Source organism: Apostichopus japonicus, chromosome 20 (assembly GCF_037975245.1).
Source record: "Apostichopus japonicus isolate 1M-3 chromosome 20, ASM3797524v1, whole genome shotgun sequence".
Taxonomy (NCBI): Eukaryota; Metazoa; Echinodermata; class Holothuroidea; order Aspidochirotida; family Stichopodidae; genus Apostichopus; species Apostichopus japonicus.
In genome coordinates this window covers 21,622,615-21,642,545 of record NC_092580.1, presented here as the reverse complement: position 1 = coordinate 21,642,545, position 19,931 = coordinate 21,622,615, and the positions used below count along the sequence as shown (strand labels likewise).

Here is a 19,931-nt window from a genome sequence, read left to right as displayed (position 1 = left end):
TTCTCCATCTACATAAGACATTTCGTTGTTTACATTAGCATCCCGCGGTACACTGCGCAACTTTCACGGACCGTACGGTACACGATGGCATGCGATGTAGGGTAAATAACCGATGCTTGTTTATATGATATTGACCATAACATGTTGAACGCGCGCAAAAAATGTTGGTTATTTTTTTCGGGCAAGTCGGACAGTTTTGAGGCTGTTCATCCTGGAACGCCATTTTCATGCTCACTGATATGATGTGATATCTGCTGCGGTTGCTTTACAAATTCGAACAGGCGCGTAGCGAGGAATTTGCCAAGGGAGGGGCGAAGCCTGTAGGCAAATTATCTAAGCGTAGCGCCACCATAAGTTGGCGCGAAGCGTTCAAGAAAATTTTGGCCGAACATGCCTCCCAGATCACTGGAAATGGCACTACCCAGGACCATTTGTTGGCGCGAAGCGTACAAGTAAATTTTGGCCGAAAATGCCTCCCAGATCGCTGGAAACGACACTTCCCAGGCCTTGTAAGTTGCATCTAAGCACTTTCTATTTTGAAATTACTGGCGATATCATAAAAAAAAATATACTGAAGGGGGAGGGGGGCGGTCGCCCCCTTCCCGAAATGCGTCAGGTTCCCCGACGACACGGTCGAGTTCCAGACCAGCCACAGTTGGTTTCATAGCACAATTCTACAATTGTTTAAGGCGTATATACACACACACGCGTTATGATAGACCATATATAGTATATAGATCATGAGTGAGAGAGGAAAAATGGAAACGTCAAAAATGGAGTTGTCGGTGTAAGGGGTAGGGTGAGGCAAACGCCCCTTCCGAAATCCTTGATCCGTCACTGACTACCCTGTGTATATAATAGGGACCAGCGCTGTAATGATGTCACTGTTCCTCTTTCTCTTCCCGGTGTCTTGGCGTTTTCCTTCTACTCCCTCTTTTTCTCCTTTTCTCTCTTTCTTCTTTTTCTTTTCCCTTCCTTCCTCTCCTCCTCCTCTTTTCCCCCCTCTTTTCCTTTTTTTTTTCTCTCCTCTTTTTCTTACCCGGGAGGCGCGCGCCCCCAACGCCCCCCCCCTGGATACGCGTCTGTTGTGCATACAGTTCGTGACATTCCATAGAGTGCGGTTAGGCAGGCAATATGTATTTTATTACGCAGTGGCCAACTGTAGGCTTGTAATTGGCTATAAGCTAAATTTAGCTAATTGCATCTGCCAAACTAAGTAAGTAGTTGAATCAGTAGGCATGAATGTTACTACGATTACAATCGAGTTAACGGAGCTGACGAGTATTCAAGATCAAAAGAGCACCGACAAAATACCATGCTAAAAAAACAACAGTTTAAAAAAAAAATCGACACTGAAAGGGGGGAGCGGTCGCTCCCCCTGCTCCCCCCTGGCTACGTCCCTGCCCTTAACAAGTCTACCAGAATGAGTCATAGTCTGTCTAGCAAAAGTTTGGTTGACAGTGCTTTGTTGTGCTTCGTCATTGTCAGTTGGTCCTTCCGTTAGTGTGTCAGTATGAGTGACTGTCTGTCGAGAGTCTGTCTGTCCTGTCCTACTGTCGTCTGGACTCAACTGCTGACAAATTATGAGGGGGGGGGGGGAGTTCAAGAACATTGTCCTCACCTTGGTTGGCACGACCTCTGCAACTGGCTGCTTCACCTTTCATAGGTGTCTCCCCTTTCAGCTATCGTGATGATTTATTTCTACGTTGGTTTTAATAAAGACTTATATGTGAGCGATGTCCGTACAACACAAAAACACTCAACTTTTAACTATTACTACAATATAACAATACATCACATGCATGGGGGAAAAAAAATTGACTTTGTCCCCTCCCGCCTCGAAGGCTGGCTATATGCGCCTGATCGTATACGAAATATGGGCGTAAGAAACATCAAACCGTATATGATACTCCAGAATATTCTAAAAAGCAAATGTTACAAATCACATCTACGAAATTTGAATAAGGGCATACTAGGTGTCGGATTCTTTCCCGACGTCTTCAAATTGTGAGTTGGATAGACGAATCGAAATCTAACGCGAACGAATCCAGATAGGTTTTGAAGAGTTCTATAACTGATACAAGTAAATTTGTTACTGGATTACAGTGGGCATTACAGGATCTGATATGATTGAGACTGAGCGGCAAATTGTCACCAGTTTTAGTGTTCAAAGTTACACAATCCATAATTGTCCGCTGACCTTTAACAAAGTTTTTAGGATTTGTGTTATAATGTATAGGCGTGCTCATCAGAAGAAAACAAAACTAACTTTTATAACTCCTGTGGATCTCTGTAATAAAATTCGTACTTGTTCGTGACTGCAGCAGCCGGCTATAAAAATCAGCTTAATTGACAGCGATCACCTGCATATCAAATGAATGAATGATCCCCTGAAATGATCCCCGTTTTGTGATGAGTTTTATTAATGTAATAATCCCCCTGAAAACAATGGCATGGTTTTGTACGCTCAGTTTACGCGGTGGTAAATCTACTAGCCATTCGTCATCATTTACATGACCGGCTAGCCTTTTAACTTTGCGCCAGAGGTTCACGTGTATGATTGACCGCACGGGTACGGTTGGCCGTACAAACTTTACGCGTAAACTTATAAACTATACGCGTAAAGGAAGACGTTATGACCTGTTCGGCTAGATGGCCATTCGGGTCATTACGTTGAAACCAGACGCGTAAGCTTTTCATGGTTGGCCGTTTGGGTCTTAATTTTAAGGCAACACAAAATGGACCAGAGTATGAAGGGTTCAAGCATTGCAGCAAAGACTCCACAACCTCTCTCATCGACTGGCAACAGCCCTCACCGCAAAACAGTCATCGGAAATATGCCTACGGGCTCCATCCACAGATTTCATTTTACCGAGCAAGAACGCCTAAAGTTTGTTAGTTTCACAGCGCCTGTGTCCAGTACTAGGCAGCAAAGGACTATATTGTCAGGACTCAGGCTATGTTAAGCTACAGACCCTTGGCCAGTAGTGCAACTCACCAACTGCTTGGATTTAGCATTAAAATAAAACTATATGATATAAAGATAGTCAGTTGTACGATGGTGTTTGTAATAGAAGGTCTAGTACTAGAACTAGCGGAATGCACGCATAGCAGGTCACCATGAAGTCAAATGCAGATCTGTAAAAGAACAGTGAGGATATTGGATGGAAAACAAATGACCCTGCTACTGTGGCAGAAAATCCAAACAAGAAACAAAAGGTTGGCACAATGATTAATGACAGTCTTAAGGAATATGAGGTTATCAGGATCTATATACGATCCAAATTATGAAGGTGGAGAAGATGGCCAAAATGTCAATGAGAAACTGGAAAGGAGAGAAACATTGAAAGAGATGAATGATGTCAGTACTGTCAGATGCTGGTACTGATGATTGGTATCACAGGACAGTTTGCCCGTGGTATACGTTGGTATATTAATATTCTTACTATTCTTATTCGGTAATGAAATCTGTGGATGAAACCCCTAGGCATATTTCCGATGACGTAAAGTTTATGAGTTTGCACGTAAAGTTTATACGTTATGACCCGTACGGCCAACCATACACGTGCACCTACCGATGGTGCAGGGAAAGTGGTAGACGAGTTATGCAGACGGGGGATTAGAACGAACATTGAGATCAAGACGAAAGACGCATTTTGTGGGTTCCACAGGTACGATAGGCTCACCACCAGCGATTCCGTTACATCGCATAATTAGCTCTGCACGAAGTAACTATCTAGCGCCATCTTCATTGCAGTAAACAATAAAAATGGCCGCCTCCATGCTCAATTTTAACGTTGGCGTTTTAGGCCATATAGACAGTGGTAAAACTTCTCTCGGTAAGCTGTTTTTTTTATATTAACTGGCATTGATACATGATGTCGTCTGTTTGTGGTAACTGTAACTTTTCGTTTTGGTCACTATTGTATATGAAATTTGTTCCATCAACAAGTACGTTGGGCCTAACGTAACTTCGAAAGCCAACAGTACAGTTAGGATACAGGTACAAACAGTTATGCCTAACGTAAAGTTAGTTAGCCTACCCAGTATTGCGCTGTAGCCTAGTGGGTAAGTCCTACTTGCGCAGTGGACTTTGGCATAGGTAATCCTAGGTAGTTGGTTTCTGCTAGTCTAGCACTAAAAGTAGCAATGCCACTAACATATAGGCTTGGGTGACACCATACATGTTGGGAAGTGAATGCTCTTAACTTGGTGTATGAAGTTACTCAGATCTGTGTCCAGGCCTAGTGTTTGTCATTCAACACAGAGTCAACTTGTATCCAAAATGGCTTTATTGTAACAGTTGCATACATGAACAGGCCTAAACTACTAAAGTACAGCAGAAATAAATAATGTTAAAAGTGACATTGGAATGGTAATGCATAGCCTGGATTCCACATATTTAAATTACTGAGATAACTATTTTATATAGCATCACCCACCTTCTTTGCAATTGGGCCACCACCAAGGTCAGGTAATTCGTTCAAACAACACAACTATAGATAGAAATGTGGTATAATCAATGTAGAATAACCTACCAGTATTACACAAGGTTCTTTCATTCGTGCAGTGATTACATTTCAGTAATTTGTACCTCATAACTGGAACAATGTATAGACACATGGGTTGGACCAATTGGGTTTAATTTAACATTCTTTGTATATTTTCTTTTTCATGTTAAGAGTCTGGTAATTTATAAAGTTGGTTCAAAGCAAATACTCTCAATTTATCTATGTGCATGATTATTATTTGCCTTTCTCCAGCTAAAGCTTTAAGTACAACTGCATCAACTGCTGCTTTTGACAAAAATCCACAGAGCAAAGAGCGAGGAATTACCCTAGACTTAGGTAAGAATATTCAGTATGTCATACATGTTTCATCATTCCTTGAACTATGTATTAAAAATTGCAAAAATGCATGTTGTGTTATTTAAGGGATATTATGGTAGCATAGAATTGAAGTATTCCTTGCACTCTGCTTAATTAAACTCCATTGAAAGGATGCTTCACATTTAACACTGTTTCTAATATTTTTGCTATGGTTTTTTACTGACATTTGGAAATTTTGGCAGACAAATTTGATTTTGGTTTAGTCTGTACTATTTGAACAATGTAGAAATATTCTGCTGGTACTGTCTGAGCAAGATTGTACCTCTTCTGCAGAACAATAAGACCCACTAGCAAATGAAGATTATAATGCCCAAAGCAGATCTCCATATTGTTCTTGCTTTGAAACAACACAGTTATAAGCCTCAATAAATTCAACTACCCTACAGGTGATAGTGGTGTTAAATTTTGGCTGTAGAGTTACTGAGTACGTTTGCTCTTTCTTTGCATATTTCAATTCATATTTGCTATTTTTCATCAATTGTTCAGTTGTATTTTGTGCCTCAACACAAGTTGTTCATGTGTGAATCAACTTTAGTTCTGGAGCATCCAAAAATTAATGCAAGGATACATAGGTCACTTTGATGCATTGTAGAATATGTGACACAGTGGCGTTGCATATGTTCTCACAAAAGCTATGAGTACCATGCTAATACATTCAAAGTTGCCTAAGAAGTGATAACATAATTTTGAACATTTAGTCAACAATATTATGACAATTTTCTAGCATATCTTAATCTCTGCTAGTTGATTGCTCTTAAATGAAAAAAAAAATAGTTGTTTGATTTAATTTCAATTTGACAATTCTTTGTTTGATGCATTGTTAAGTTTGGTAATATTTGGTTAAATATAGGCCTTTTAAGTTTTCTTTTAATTGTTTCAGGTTTCAGTTCGTTCGTTGTAGACATACCTGAACATCTCAAGGATGGTAATCACAGTAAATTACAGTTTACCCTGGTCGACTGCCCTGGTCATGCCTCCCTGATCAAGACGATCATTGGTGGTAAGTTAACATCACAGTATCTCATTTAATATCTATCAAAGTACTAAAGTAGGCATATATTCCTACTTAGATCTAATCTATTTTATTATGTAGATATACTTCATGTTTCATTGTTTGTCAAGCAGAGTGAAGTAATCTAATTTTTTTTTGGGGGGGGAGGGAGAGGGTGGGGGGATTTGTGAAGAAATCAAATAAAGGTAGGGTTGCAGTTTATGTTGATTTATCAGGATTGTCTCGTTTTTATATTTATAATATACTGTCCTGCCAGCATATTAATTCCTATACCTGACGAAGAATGATATAATCATTTTTAACACACAAGCGTGCTTGATGGCTACAAAATTAACCCCATAAGCTTGGCGAGAAGAGCAGTTTGATATGGGCTATATAGATACAACAAGTGCTAGCACTAACATTAATGTAGCTATTTCGTGATGTGTGGAGGAAACCGAGGAACGCTACCGTCCCAAATCCCAGGAAATATGGTTACCCTGAACTATTTGAGTTTTTCCATTTCACTTTCAGGTGCACAAATCATAGATCTGATGATGTTGGTGATTGATGTAACAAAAGGCATGCAGACACAGTCAGCAGAGGTAAAGATGAAGGATCATAAAGTTATTGGTTTGTGGTAGGGGTTACCACTTTGTTTCCATGGGGGTGGGTGGGGGCGGGGAGATTTGGAGATGGATATGAGAGGTGCCTCTGTATCTTATTGAGTAGTTATAATATATGGCCAATACCATGGTGTACACGACACACAAGTAAAAAATATGAAAATATGAGAAAGCCTTTATTGAAATTACATGTATTAAAGAATGTGTTATACTTTATAGACAGGTACACGCTACAGAAAAATGAAGACATTTTAAGCTTAATGGGCATGGTGATGTGGTTACTGATTCTGTTTTGTCGATTACACTCAATAACTTTCACCAAATTTAGATTTTCATATGTTTCCTTTTTTTTCTTTCTTTAATAGCAGCTGTTTGTAAGGTTATAATTTCCCTGTGATATGTGTTAAAGGAGAGCAACATTTTGTCACTCTTGCTGTTGTTGCTACATACAGTAACAGTGGATTTTCATAAACTTGAAAAGTTCTTATGAATGTTGCGGTACAGAAAATTAACGGCAATTTCTGCAGCATTGCCTTCTGTCAAAGACTCTGCTAGTGTCCTACAGAGCAATATGCCTAAAGTTAATAAGTTTTGTTGGAGCAGGAAGTCTTGCTGGTTATGACAAAATGGTTTTAATTGCAATCAGTGACAGCCGAATATCTTTTGATTTTCACCCTCAGTGCCTAGTGATCGGTGAGATTGCCTGTAAGAAGATGTTGGTGGTCTTAAATAAAGTAGATCTTCTGCAACCAGACAAGAAACAACAACAGATAGATAAGGTATGTAGACATGATACTGAAGCAATGCAGTGTGTTTATCCTCTGGACCTCACCTTTTTTTTGGGGGTGGGGGGGGGGTGGTGCAGAGGGGTTTATTTTAAAAGACAAGGCACCAAGTTGCTGTTTGAGCAAAATACATTTCAATGGAGTAAGCAGTTGTGTGTTTGAACTTTTTCTTCAATCTTTGCTCAACTGCAAAAATTGTGCCTAATTGAAATATTCCTGAAATGTGTAACATGATTGGTAGAAATGTCAAAGAATCTTTAAAAGAGCAAATCTACAGTAAGATACATAAAGTTATGTATGTAGATCTCTCAAAAAATGTGTATCTGTAGCTGAAGATTAGATATGGTAACCTTACACTCTATCCCTTGTGATCACTCTTCATGTAAACAGAAGAGTTTATTATAGTCTAGACCGTTCCCTGTGTTTCAAAGAAAGACTTTGATTCCAATTGGATATTTGTTTTGAAGAAGACCTGATTTGTTTGGTACTTTTAACTTTCTTTCCCTTCAGTTGTGATGATTCTTGGTCAGTTTATTTCCATCTTTGGTAATATTTGGTATTTGGATATACAAGAGCAAGTATTTTGCAGATTTAGTTATATTCCTTAAAAAATAATTTATCTCTAGATGACTAAGAGGATGTTGAAAACCTTGGAGAATACCTGTTTTGCTAACTCTCCTGTCATACCTGTTGCTGCCAAACCAGGGGGACCTGATGCCCCTGAGGTGAATGCCGAGGGAGTTGAGACCTTGATTGAGGTATGCTTGACTCATTTACATATTTCTAATTTTTTTTCTCTACTTTTCCACAGGTTTCTCTAATTGTTTATGAAATGAATACCCAGCTGCCGAACCATCTCCGCTTTGCTCTGCAAATTCTTATGAAAATGACTTTACTTTGTACGATTTAACTCTCCCTGCCTTACAAGAATGCCATTGTCGTTTGATTGAAACCACCAATTGAGCAGAGAGGGAGATTTTGTCCTGCTTGAAATCTTTACATGTAAAAACCATTACACATGACTTTTTAAAATAACATTTATTGAGGTAGTGCCTTGTTAAAAGAACAACTGTCATTTAGAAATAGGTGTATTCAATGTTGCAAATTTCACACACGGACGGTTCTGTACTTTTGTCCGGGATGCATGTTGGGCTTCAACAAGGGTATAGTTGTGTTGATTGTCTGACAGTTAAATTTGCATTGTGCTGCAATGATCATTAGATACACCTTGCATTTTATTCTCTTGGGCACCTCATGCTATGACTTTTCTTCAATTACTTTTTAGGAGTTAAAGCGTCACGCTTATCTACCTGCCAGAGATTCAACTGGTCAGCTTCTCTTCTCGGTGGATCACTGCTTCGGCATCAAGGGTCAGGGTACCGTAATGACCGGGACCATGCTGAGAGGCAGAGTAGCTGTTAACGATGTAAGCACTTTAATAGACCAGGCACTAGTCCCATATAATTTAGAAAAAAAATTGTTTATTATCTTGGTCGTACCTTTTGTGTCTCAGTGGGAACAGGACATTTGGAAGATCATTTGAAATGGAAATGAAGCAATGTGACAGTCTATGAGAATCATTACAAGACTTCCAAGAAAGGTCAAATGTTGAATGGATGCAAATACAAAATTTGTACATATTTTTATGCTGGACAACATGAATGTGTTGAAAGTTAGAAACTGTTTGCAATCTGGCATAAAAAGTTTTGTTCATGGTTGCTCCTAGCTCAAGAAAATGGGTGTTAAAGAATCAGGGAAATAATTGTATTTTAGTTTTAGCAAGTTGAATTTTTATACATTATATTAATCTTTTCTTCTTATCAGACAGTTGAAATCCCTTCAATGCAAATCACACGTAAGGTTAAATCAATGCAGATGTTTCGCCAACCTGTGGAGTCAGCCATCATGGGTGATAGGGTTGGCATTTGTGTGACACAGTTTGACCCTAAGCTGTTAGAGAGGGGTCTTGTATGCACCCCTGGATCCTTACCAACCATAGAAGGTAAGTTTGTGTGACAATCAGCAAACTGATCATGAAATACAAGAGGAAATCACCAGGCAAATTTAATTAATTTTTTGAAATCAGCTTCTAGTGAAGTTCACTATTGTTCAATTGTTTCTGTTCTGTTTTGGTAAATTTTAAAGAATATAGTGAATTGTTTGACATTATCAGGAATGTCTATTCTGATGTTAGTTTGGTCATTAGAATATTAATGACTGTTGCTGCACCAAGACCTCAAGTTTTGTTCATCTATCAAGACAAGTTATCATGTGGCAAGTTGCATTGCCTCAAGAAGTACGGTATTGCAGGGGTTAACTCTAACCATAGGGTTTCCCCGTACACAAGATATGTCATTCATTGGGCTGTATTATGCATGATGACATTGCTTGACATATTAAACTGTGTACAAAATGGTTCTCTTGAGAAATACTGCCATGTGAGGATTGGCTGGATCAAGGAAAAGTGACCACATGAATATTCACGAGTTGAAAGTTTCCACTTTTTGTACATGTTATGTATGCTTGGTCAGTACTACAAAAATGTACATTTGATCCTGCTGATGGAAGGACCCTTCTGTGGACTACCATGAAGAGATACATCTTCATCAATATACTGCACTGTTTCTTTCTACTAGTAATTAGTATTACTTTTTCTCCAATAGACCAAAAAGTTATACTGGTGGTGGTGAGGCATTAGTCTAGTCTTATTAACTTACTTGCTGCAGGGGCGTTAACTAGACTTGAACTTAAGACCTAGATCAAAATTAGTGGTAAGATGGCACATTGTGTTATATTTTGCATCAAGGAACGGAAGTTAATCAAGTTACTTAATGCCTATATTATTAATGCCCACATTTAGTAGAATCGACCTAGTCTGCCCTTTTTTTCTTTTTTTTGTGCATAATGTTTTCTGGTGAAATTAAATGTTGCTGACCCTGAAAATGACAGCAGTAAAAGGTTAGGTTAAATTCTAATATAATTCAACACTTTAATTCAACACTATCATTTTCAAACTGGACTTCTATGAACTGATATATTCATAAAAGTGTTAAGGGAAAAGCAATCCCAATCAATATCTGGTGAAGCAAATCCTGGTGATAATTAACTTCCTCAGACAGCTAAAAAAAATAATAATATTTTGGTCAAAAGTTTATCAACATTAAAGTTTTGCCAAAAATATTCCATTAGATCTGTAGCCCCAATTGTAGCAAATTTATGACTAAACAATATTTTGTTACTGATACATTCTTTCAGTAAATCCTCAATGATCTTTCTTTTTTTTTAGTTTTCGATTTATGTGTGGTTCACAATATTTCATTTTTCTTTGAAAAAGCTGCTGTTATATCGGTCACAAAGATTGGGTACTTCCGAGGGCCGTGTGCAACGAAAGCCAAATTTCATGGTGAGATTCTAACTTTCGATTTTTAAGCAGTATCAACTAATAAAAGGAAATGATCACAATAGGTGGTCATGTCTTCTTCAAAAGCTTTTATTTCCTTGAATAAATTTTACAAACTGTTGGTGTCTCCTTGAAATGTAATACATTGAGAGTGTTTGTGTCACTGTTAATGTGCCTCTGATTTCAAGACTTTGTCAACATCCTTAAATTCTCATGTGAATAGATGATTTCAAGTTAGAATGAAAAATATTATGATGCCTCGCTTTATTTCACTCACTCTGCCAGATACATCAATAGATTCACCAAATGTCAAAAATCCCTATCTTTGCATTGAAATATGTTTCAATCAAGATGATGTATTCTAACCTAATGGCAGAGAACATTTATCTGCAATTTTTTTTTGTTTTGATAAACTTCTCTTCTGAGATTAGGAGGGGCTGTTTTTTGTTTAGTGTATGTAATAGGTACTTTTACCTCGTAAAAATATAATAAAGCACATTATCTTGTGTGTTTAATAATAGGCCGGAGAAAATCTGAAAACTGATGGACTTGGTCATAAAAAACGACTCCTTCCACTGTCTCACCCATATATAAATATATATATATTCTAAACAAATTAAAATTGAAATGATTTAATAACAATGAATGGTTGGAAATAGTTTGATTTTGTACTGTATTGAACCTGTATATGTTTTACCTTTCAGTGACCATGGGACATGAAACCGTCATGGCAAGGGTAACATTCTTCGGAGATGTTCCAGGACAGTCTTATCCAGAAAGAGAAAAAAGTAAGCTAGAATTTTAATTTGTAGACTTTAAATCTATTGTCAACTCTCACAAGAGTTAGTTTATCAATTACCGTAGATCGAAGATATATCACAAATTGATGTTCAACGGTTCTAAAACTTCTGCACAAATACCACTTTATAAGGTAAAAGATATTGCAACAGTGCCAGTTGTAAAGGGATTCTTAGAATGAACAAAATTAGTGACAAGCTAATTCACCAATTGTGAATGAAAATCCCAAGATTTTACTTTAACTGATGCTATTTTCAGTCATTTTACAGAGCAGTCCCATGTTTAAAAGTTAGGATATATTAAAACTTGAAAACACCCAGTGCATTTAGTGGCAAACGTTAAATGCCTGATATCTTGTAATGACTTGCAGAATGTGGTATAGATGATTGAATGAACATAAGACTGTATACATGGTAGAAAATGTCTGCCATGTCTACATGTAATAATGTACACTAGAAATTGTATTCATCTATGTTGTTTATTCTTGCAATGGAAAAGCTATGTAAAGTGGAAGTTGTCCCTGGGGTGAGTACTGGGTAGGAAATTGATCTTGCAAGCCACATTGAAATTGTTTATGCAATCTGAGGGCTTTAAAAATGCATGATGTTCTACCTCTCGAACAGAGATGGAAATCTAACATTATATTGTAACTAATAGGTCACAAAGGACTACATACACATTGTCCATATGTTATGAGAAATTCCTATCACAAGTTTGCCCTATAGACAAACTCCGCAAAGTTGCATGTTTATCGCCCTGTTTAGTCATTCTGTGAATTGATTATTTCAGCTGATTTTATTTAATGTTATCACAGACCAAATCTACATGCAGGTTGCAGAAAATTTGTGCTCAAGCTGCAATTTGGCCACCCATGTTCTATGATATTGGTTAATTGTGTACTGTAGGCAATCCTGTAGAGATTTTTTTCAAAAGTGTTCTTTTGTTGATATTAAATAGATTGTAAGAGTATTTGTTAAGTTTACCAATAGTGATAATATTTGTAATACTTTTCCTTTATTTTTGCCATGTTTTAGTTGCCTTCAGTTTTGACAAAGAGTACCTCTATCAAGATGACTTGAAGGCCCCAGTAAAGAACAAAGGCAGCTCAAATAAAGAAAACCAGCCAGAGGAAGATGCCTTGCCCTCCAATACACTCCAATGGGCTTTGCTGGAGTTTGAAAAGCCAATCACATGTCCTGTCAACTGCCTGGTGATTGGTTCAAAGTTAGACACAGATATTCATATCCTTTGTATGAGGCTATGGAGGTAGTATTGTACATTATGAATATCCATATAAAGATAATTTGAAATATCACATGGGGATGACATGGGTATTGCATTTGCTGACCATTGAAATGGGAAATCAAAAAGTATATTTTAAAGGAGCATGAATTCTGAAACAGTCATTGCTTCAACCAAACCTCAATTATGGTCTACCATCTCTTTAATATACTACGATACCAAAATTTGTTGGTAAAATGTTAACTACCTCCCTAAGTAAAGTTTTGGGGATGGGCATGTGTTGATAAGTTTTGCTTTCATTTGGAATTTATAGGATACTTGAAAAGTCAGGAACACATCACCCTGCTGTAATTCCCTGGGCAGGCCTTTGGTTTAAGTGAAGAGTGCTCTGCTTTTTATATTCATTGCTCTGAAGGGGTGATTAGTATTGTTTTGTGTTAAAGCAGTGGAGGGTGGGGAGAGATGGCACGAGGGAGATGGCATGGGGGACCATAAAGCCAATCTACAGGAAGTAGTTGTCTTGTACAAGCATAAATAAAGTAGTCTCTGGATAATCCTTAACATGATCCTCACATTCTAACACTTGCCGCTTGGCTTTTCATGGCTATTTATTAGACAGCACAACGGATAAGGTAAAGTACCTCGATTCTTCATATATTTTACAATTGATTAGAACTTTAATTGTTATTTTTTTTTTACTTTCTCCTTGTTTGAGAGGCAGGATTTGGGGTGGGGGAGGGGACTAAGTTGAATATATAGATTATTGTATCACAGTATGCCAAATATAATAGCAAGATGATTATATGAGATACTTTGATACCTAATTTTAGAATGACCTATGCAAACATTGCTGTCATGGGTGTAGAAAGTTGAGGTTTTATGGACAGGCATTTATTTATCAAAAATGTACAACGAAAGAAAATAAGGGGAACAACTGTGCACACATTGGAGGGTTCCGGGCAGTTGTTGGTTAAATCGTCCCCCTCCCCCCCTTCATACATACGCACACATGAAAGTAAAATAGAATAGTAAATATAAAAAAAAATACAAAATTACTTCTGTGATATCAGTTTGTGGCTTTAGCTGATATCAAGATATCAAGCTGTTGCCATTTATGTTTTTGATGATATTTTTACTGGTCATTTCATCTCATCTCTTATATCGTTTGATTACATGATAGTGATACTATTCCTTTCCTTTTACAGGAGTATGTAGCAAGTTATCTGCCTAGTCTGAAAATATACAAGACAAAGACAAGGGAAGGTGTAGTAGACAGGGTAAGTCTTGTTTGGTGGATAACCAAATTATTATTTGATTCAGTGCTGATTTATTATATTATTATTCCAGATTACATCTTTTTGGAACGTGCAAAAGGTTATTGTCTAGAATGGTGAACCAACGATCTCTAAAATCTAAATATCTAATTCCTCTGATAATAGCTAATAACACCACCAACTTTAAGCACATCCAAGTCAGGAAAATTACTGGAATTGACTGAGACTCAACTTGACTACTCTGGGATCTGATGAAAGAATGCTGACTTAAAAACAAGTGGCTCATTACAACTCCTGTTTTGGTCATATTTAATATTTTTACCATTTCTTTGAGATGACATCATCTGTTCTTTCTTGCATGGACAGATGACTGATGAATACAGCATCATCGGCAGAGGACTCTTCAAGAAGGAGACCAATCTACAGACATTCGTTGGTCTGAAGGTCAAACTCTCTACGGGAGAGGCGGGAGTCATCGAAGGAGGATTTGGTCAGAGTGGCAAATTTAAAATTAGGATACCGAGTGAGTACTTTAAAACGTGCCCTTCACCTCCCAAATCTCAGTCAAACAAAATTGCCATGCTGCAAAACCCCTTTCATGAAAAACATAAGCTACCCCAAAGGTACAAGACATTCTGTTTATGAAGTTTAATGCTTTTATTAAATTAAGTGCACTAAGTTAAGTGCACTATACGAAGAATCTTTTAAGTGGATGGTGAGAATTCTTTGCAATTTTATTAAATATTGAAGGAAAAGAAATTACTGGTGGAGTCGGCATTTGTTGGTTCACCGAGTTGATGGTTCATTCCCTCAGATATATGTTCTTTTCATTGGAACATTCAAGTAATTTAAAAATGTAGGCATCGTTTCACTCCCTAGGACATGTTTTGCATTGGAACATTCAAGTGATGTCAAAATGTTAACATCTTTATGTGAAAATGGAACCACTTTAATATCTGGTATACAAAACTTGGTAAATTGTTTGAACATTTTTGTGAGTGATAAGTTACAAATATTGTAGAGATTAAACAACTCCAGAAGTATGTATTCATACAACCTTTGATTTGATCACATAAAACAATAATTTCATCATTTTATAGATAACTGTGTAATTGTTAACTTTATGATCATTGCAAAAGCATCACCTTTAATCTATTTGCAAAGAGCAAGATATTTGTATCTAGAATGGGAACAATATAAAATAATTTCTTTCCTATATGATGCCAGTCAGAAGCCCTTCCCTGCAACTTGTGATTTGTACTGAATGAAGCAGATCTGATCTCTGGTATATAATATAAAGATCACCATCATCTAAGAACTGGGTAAATCAGTAAAACAGTACAAATGTTTTACTGCTCTTTTCAAATTGTTTATAACTTCCCGATGACTTTGCTTGATTGACTCATAAAATGAAAGTCTTAAATTTTTGACAAATGTCCCAAATCAGTTTACCAAGTCGTATTGTTGAAGTTCTGTCCTTTTTACACATTTCTGAATCGGTTTCATTGTCAGTTTGTTTACTCAACCCTGTTTTGTTTTTCTTTTTCAGATGGACTTAATGCTGATACTTCAACGCAGCTTTCTTCCTCGTCGAAGAAGAAAGGCAAGAAAGCGCAGAAAGGTAGACATTTTACTGATCCTTTCCATGTCAAACTGTTAGGATGTGCTGTTTAATATAGTAAATTATATTAATATTACCAAAATTGTCTGTAGACCTACAGTAAACCACTTAGATATTTGAACCAACACCTTTCTCGGATCCCTCGATTTTTCCAGTCTCGCATCTAGCTGTTCGTTACAGCACACTTTATAATAACATCCTCAAGTCATTGCTAGGATTGCAGTGTTTGTGCGAAATCTATTGATGATATTTGATTTATGAAAAATAAAACCCCCATAACTTGGACTAGTTTTATTTCAAATAATGAGCGAAAATTTAAATTTTTGAAGTCTTCCAAGTTGTGTTCTACATGTGGTTAACACGTTTTAAGGGAATAGGGTCTTGATGACAAAATATTGAGAATCTAGTCAATCGAGGCAAGTACCTCGCTCATAAATCTTGAAGACTGGGAATGTTTGGTAAATTTCGTGGCCACAAACAAAGAAATGACATGGAATACCACTGGCAAAGGAAATGTGAAAGAATGTTCATTTGATATCCCGAGATACCTAATTACCGATTGCCACATGAGATAGTTTTCATCTTATAGAAATTCAAAAGTCAACAGAATAGGTGATTCCTTCCCACATTTCCTACGGGAACAGTTTTAGTGTAAACCTGAAGAATTTATTTGCAAGCTTGGACCACTGTTGGCAGGAAGGTTCTTGTACATAACATGTATGAAGTTTACATCCAATCACGACTTTTCTAGTTATCTTGCTTGTAAGAGATTGAATATATTGTCCTCTGTTGACCTAGCATAGTCACAGAAAGACTTGGGTTTCTTTTACTCACTATGGTGGATCTACACATTATCTTTGCTCTAGTGTTGGTGTAATCATATTAACAATAGGGTGACCAGACGTCCCCAGTAGATTTAACGGACCTTCCCCGAATTAAAAGTTTCCCGGAATTGTCCCTGGATTTCATGTACTGTCACTGATCATATCCAAATTTGAAAAAGGCCAAAAATAATGTAAATTTGAAAAAAACACGATGCCTGTTTCTATAGAATGTAGAGACCTGGGCATTTGACCATCTTTCTTGAAACATAGCATCATCAGACATCGAGATCTCAATATCCCACTCATCCATTGAATCGCATAGTGTAGATACAACCCTTGATGTCAACATCAATATGTTGTCCCTGGAGTCTTATGGTAATCATAAATTTCAAAGTTTTTCAGACGTAAAATATCCATTGACCACCACAAAATGATTGGGTTCTTGTACTTACAAAACTGTAGGAGTTACTGTGTTTATGAGGTTTTCAGAACTTCAAACTCCACATAAACAATATAATTCTTGTACTAAAGTGGATCAATATGTATACATACATAAATACAGTGTATAAATTCTCAGTGTGTGGTTTAGCAATAGTTCATTCCATTTTATCATTTCAGATGATGCAGCTGTTCCAGATCCACCAGCACAAACACATCAACAGCCAATCAAAATACATCTCCAGTTTAAAAGATACATCTATGACAGCAAGAAACAGATAATTCAGACGTAACAGTAGGCCATCTATAGATGAGCGCCCTGGTGTTGGGAGTTGATCATGCTTGCATCATCAACGGGATGATAAGGGGATGACTATTATACTTCAAGATGAAGGTGATCTGTGGGTTCCAGCTGAAAGACCCAGCTAACTATCCTATGCTTGTATGATCTACCTAATAGACAAGTCTGGGATAGTTGTCTTGTCTCAATGTAGCAGGATTTTATTTAAGAGTGGTGCTTCTGGCATAGTAGCTATAATTCCAGCAGTTAAAGTGTACCTATCAGTGCTCGTAAAAACAAAAGTAATACAATATTTTTACATGCTGATAGACATGTATTGCATCTGGGTTTGGAGAAATTGACCAGACTAGCGAGATAGCAGACTGAAGTACTTTGGTTTCGCCTCGGAGTGATGGTTTGACATAATTGGTGTAAGAAATACAACTCAATTGCAGCCAGTGTGGGTTAATGAAAAAGTCAAGTACCTACTTTAATACTATTGTTTCTATGCCTGGGGCAGTGTAGACTTATATTCCTGAGAAACACCTAGGTCATGAATTGTTAGTGGATGCAGTAAATTAATGGTATTGGAGAAATGAAATAATCAGCTCGGTCCATTGACATGTGTGTGGATTGACTTTGTGAAGATAACTTCTCCAAGTTGAGAAATTGAAAGATAGTATTCACAAACTGTCTGGTCTCTGCTATCTTGTGCACCATCAAGATGGCAATTTTTGAAAGCGTTCTCATTTTGGCATACCAATTTCGGCATACCAGTGGGATTTTTCTTGTGTGTGGCATAGAACAGTAAGTACAACCTAGTACTATCATTTGAGTAGATAAAGTGTACCTATTAGAACTTGTGAAAGCAATGAATACATGAAAGCACTTTTGAAGGCATTCTCAGATCAGCCTGATAGTGAGTATAAAAAATGCTATTTTGGCATAAATATACCTATTTATCGAGTAAAATACATAAATAACCACTGAAGTAGGTAAATGATCAGAAGAAAATTCAGTCATGACCGAATGAGATGCAATCATGACATTCATGTACATCTGTGTACACAATATCAGCAATCATGTGAACTACGGAACGTCTAAGGCAGAACACTAGTACCCGTGTGTCTGGTCCACAAGCTGTTCAGGATTTGATCAGATTCATGGGTAAATTGTTTGTTCCTTAACTGTCATTAGATGAAGAATTCTAGAAAGGTGTATTAGTTTGATGATCAATTGCAATCTTACTTTGTGTAATACTTTGGCAAGGTTGCCGAATGAATTGAACAAGCTGCATAAATTTGCAAAGGAATTTAAGGCAAGAACTGGTATCATAACAAAATGCTACAGGTAATATCCCTATAGTGGTACAATAAAAGAGTTGGTTTTGAGTTTGGTCAAAAACTTATGACATGATACTCAAGTCCCATATATGGATGTAATAAATTTACTCGATAAGTAGGTTTTCACTTCAAGAAAGAAAAGAAGGAATGTGAAAAAAGTCCAGAAGCGCTTTTTCCTGTGAAAGAAATCACTACGCAATAAAGTTATCACAAGAGAATGAAAAAATTATTTGCTAATGATCTGGCAAAATGTAGGTGTGTCTTAGTGGTATAGATACACCTCGCATTCACTTAGACTTAAAGCTTATCAAATTTAATGACGTGCTAATGTTTTTCACTCTCTAAAGTTTGATTGACAGGTATTGATGTTTTTAGTTGTTTGTTTACCCTCTCAATCGTGAGTATTTTGGTATATTTGATCTTCAAAATTAATGACAGGTAATAGTATCCTTTAGAAGTGTCTGTTTGACAATCGGTTTATTTGCTATCGTGTTTCTAAAACTGATCTGGTAATGCTGCAATCGATGCTGAAAACCCTTCATTCCACAGCAGGGATGATCTAAGGTTATTTTTCAATCTGTTTTGATGGGAAGGCATGGGTTGTCAGATGGTACAATATGTTAAATTACAGTATAACCCTTTTTTCAGGTTTACTGTAAGTACCAGTCAGAAGAAGAGATGTTAGTGGAGATCAGAGAACCAGAATAAAATAATAAAAATAAAATGCTTTGTTTGTCTTTATTCTCTTTTCTGTGGTGAAATATACAGATACCCACACCCCCTCCCTCTTATACACAGTATGTCAAGTTAATGGTATTCTGTGACATACAAGTACTACAGGGGTCCTTTCAGTGCGTAGCAAAATGAAATAAAATAAACCACCGTTTGCTGTAAAAAGAAAAATGAGTCTAGTTTACAATTTGCAATGATTACTTACTGTTGATAATATTTGGGGAGAGATAGTTGTTTCTTTTTTAATATGATACGTAAACCAGGTTAATGGAATTACACTTTGAACTCACTTTTCAGTGCTGTATAACTCAGTGCTGCTCCAAAGGTATATACTTGGGGCATTTTGAGGACCAAACATTAGAAACACATTTAATTGAAAGTTACTGTGCCACAGTAGTTGGTACACTGTTCCTGAAAACCATAGACAACCTTCATATCTTGAATTCAAACCCCAGAGAGAGAATTTTGATCCTTCTGTTCCACTCCAACTGATTGCATTTCTTATGGTTCTAATGTAAGAGACAAGCAAAATTAGTGCTGCAAAACTGAACACCAGGCAACCTCCATGTCTTGGACTCAAACCACCAAAAGGAGCATTTAATTTGTCATTCTGAGGGTAAAATATTGGAAACTATAACAACTTTTCAACAGTTACTGTGACACAGTGGTTAGTGCTCTGTAACCAAAT

General features: G+C 37.0%; 1 protein-coding gene across 1 annotated transcript; it reads left to right on the top strand.

Moving 5' to 3' along the window:
* Positions 1 to 3,696: 3,696 nt before the first annotated feature.
* Positions 3,697 to 19,102, top strand: LOC139961642 (selenocysteine-specific elongation factor-like). The gene is made up of 16 exons (XM_071960992.1): positions 3,697 to 3,839; positions 4,764 to 4,847; positions 5,770 to 5,889; positions 6,415 to 6,485; positions 7,187 to 7,285; positions 7,918 to 8,049; positions 8,577 to 8,717; positions 9,116 to 9,293; positions 10,626 to 10,694; positions 11,396 to 11,479; positions 12,524 to 12,732; positions 13,307 to 13,363; positions 13,937 to 14,008; positions 14,372 to 14,528; positions 15,555 to 15,626; positions 17,069 to 19,102. Exons 1-16 carry the CDS (start codon positions 3,770 to 3,772, stop codon positions 17,179 to 17,181), a joined length of 1,728 nt encoding a protein of 575 aa, XP_071817093.1. The 5' UTR covers positions 3,697 to 3,769; the 3' UTR covers positions 17,182 to 19,102.
* Positions 19,103 to 19,931: the final 829 nt, after the last annotated feature.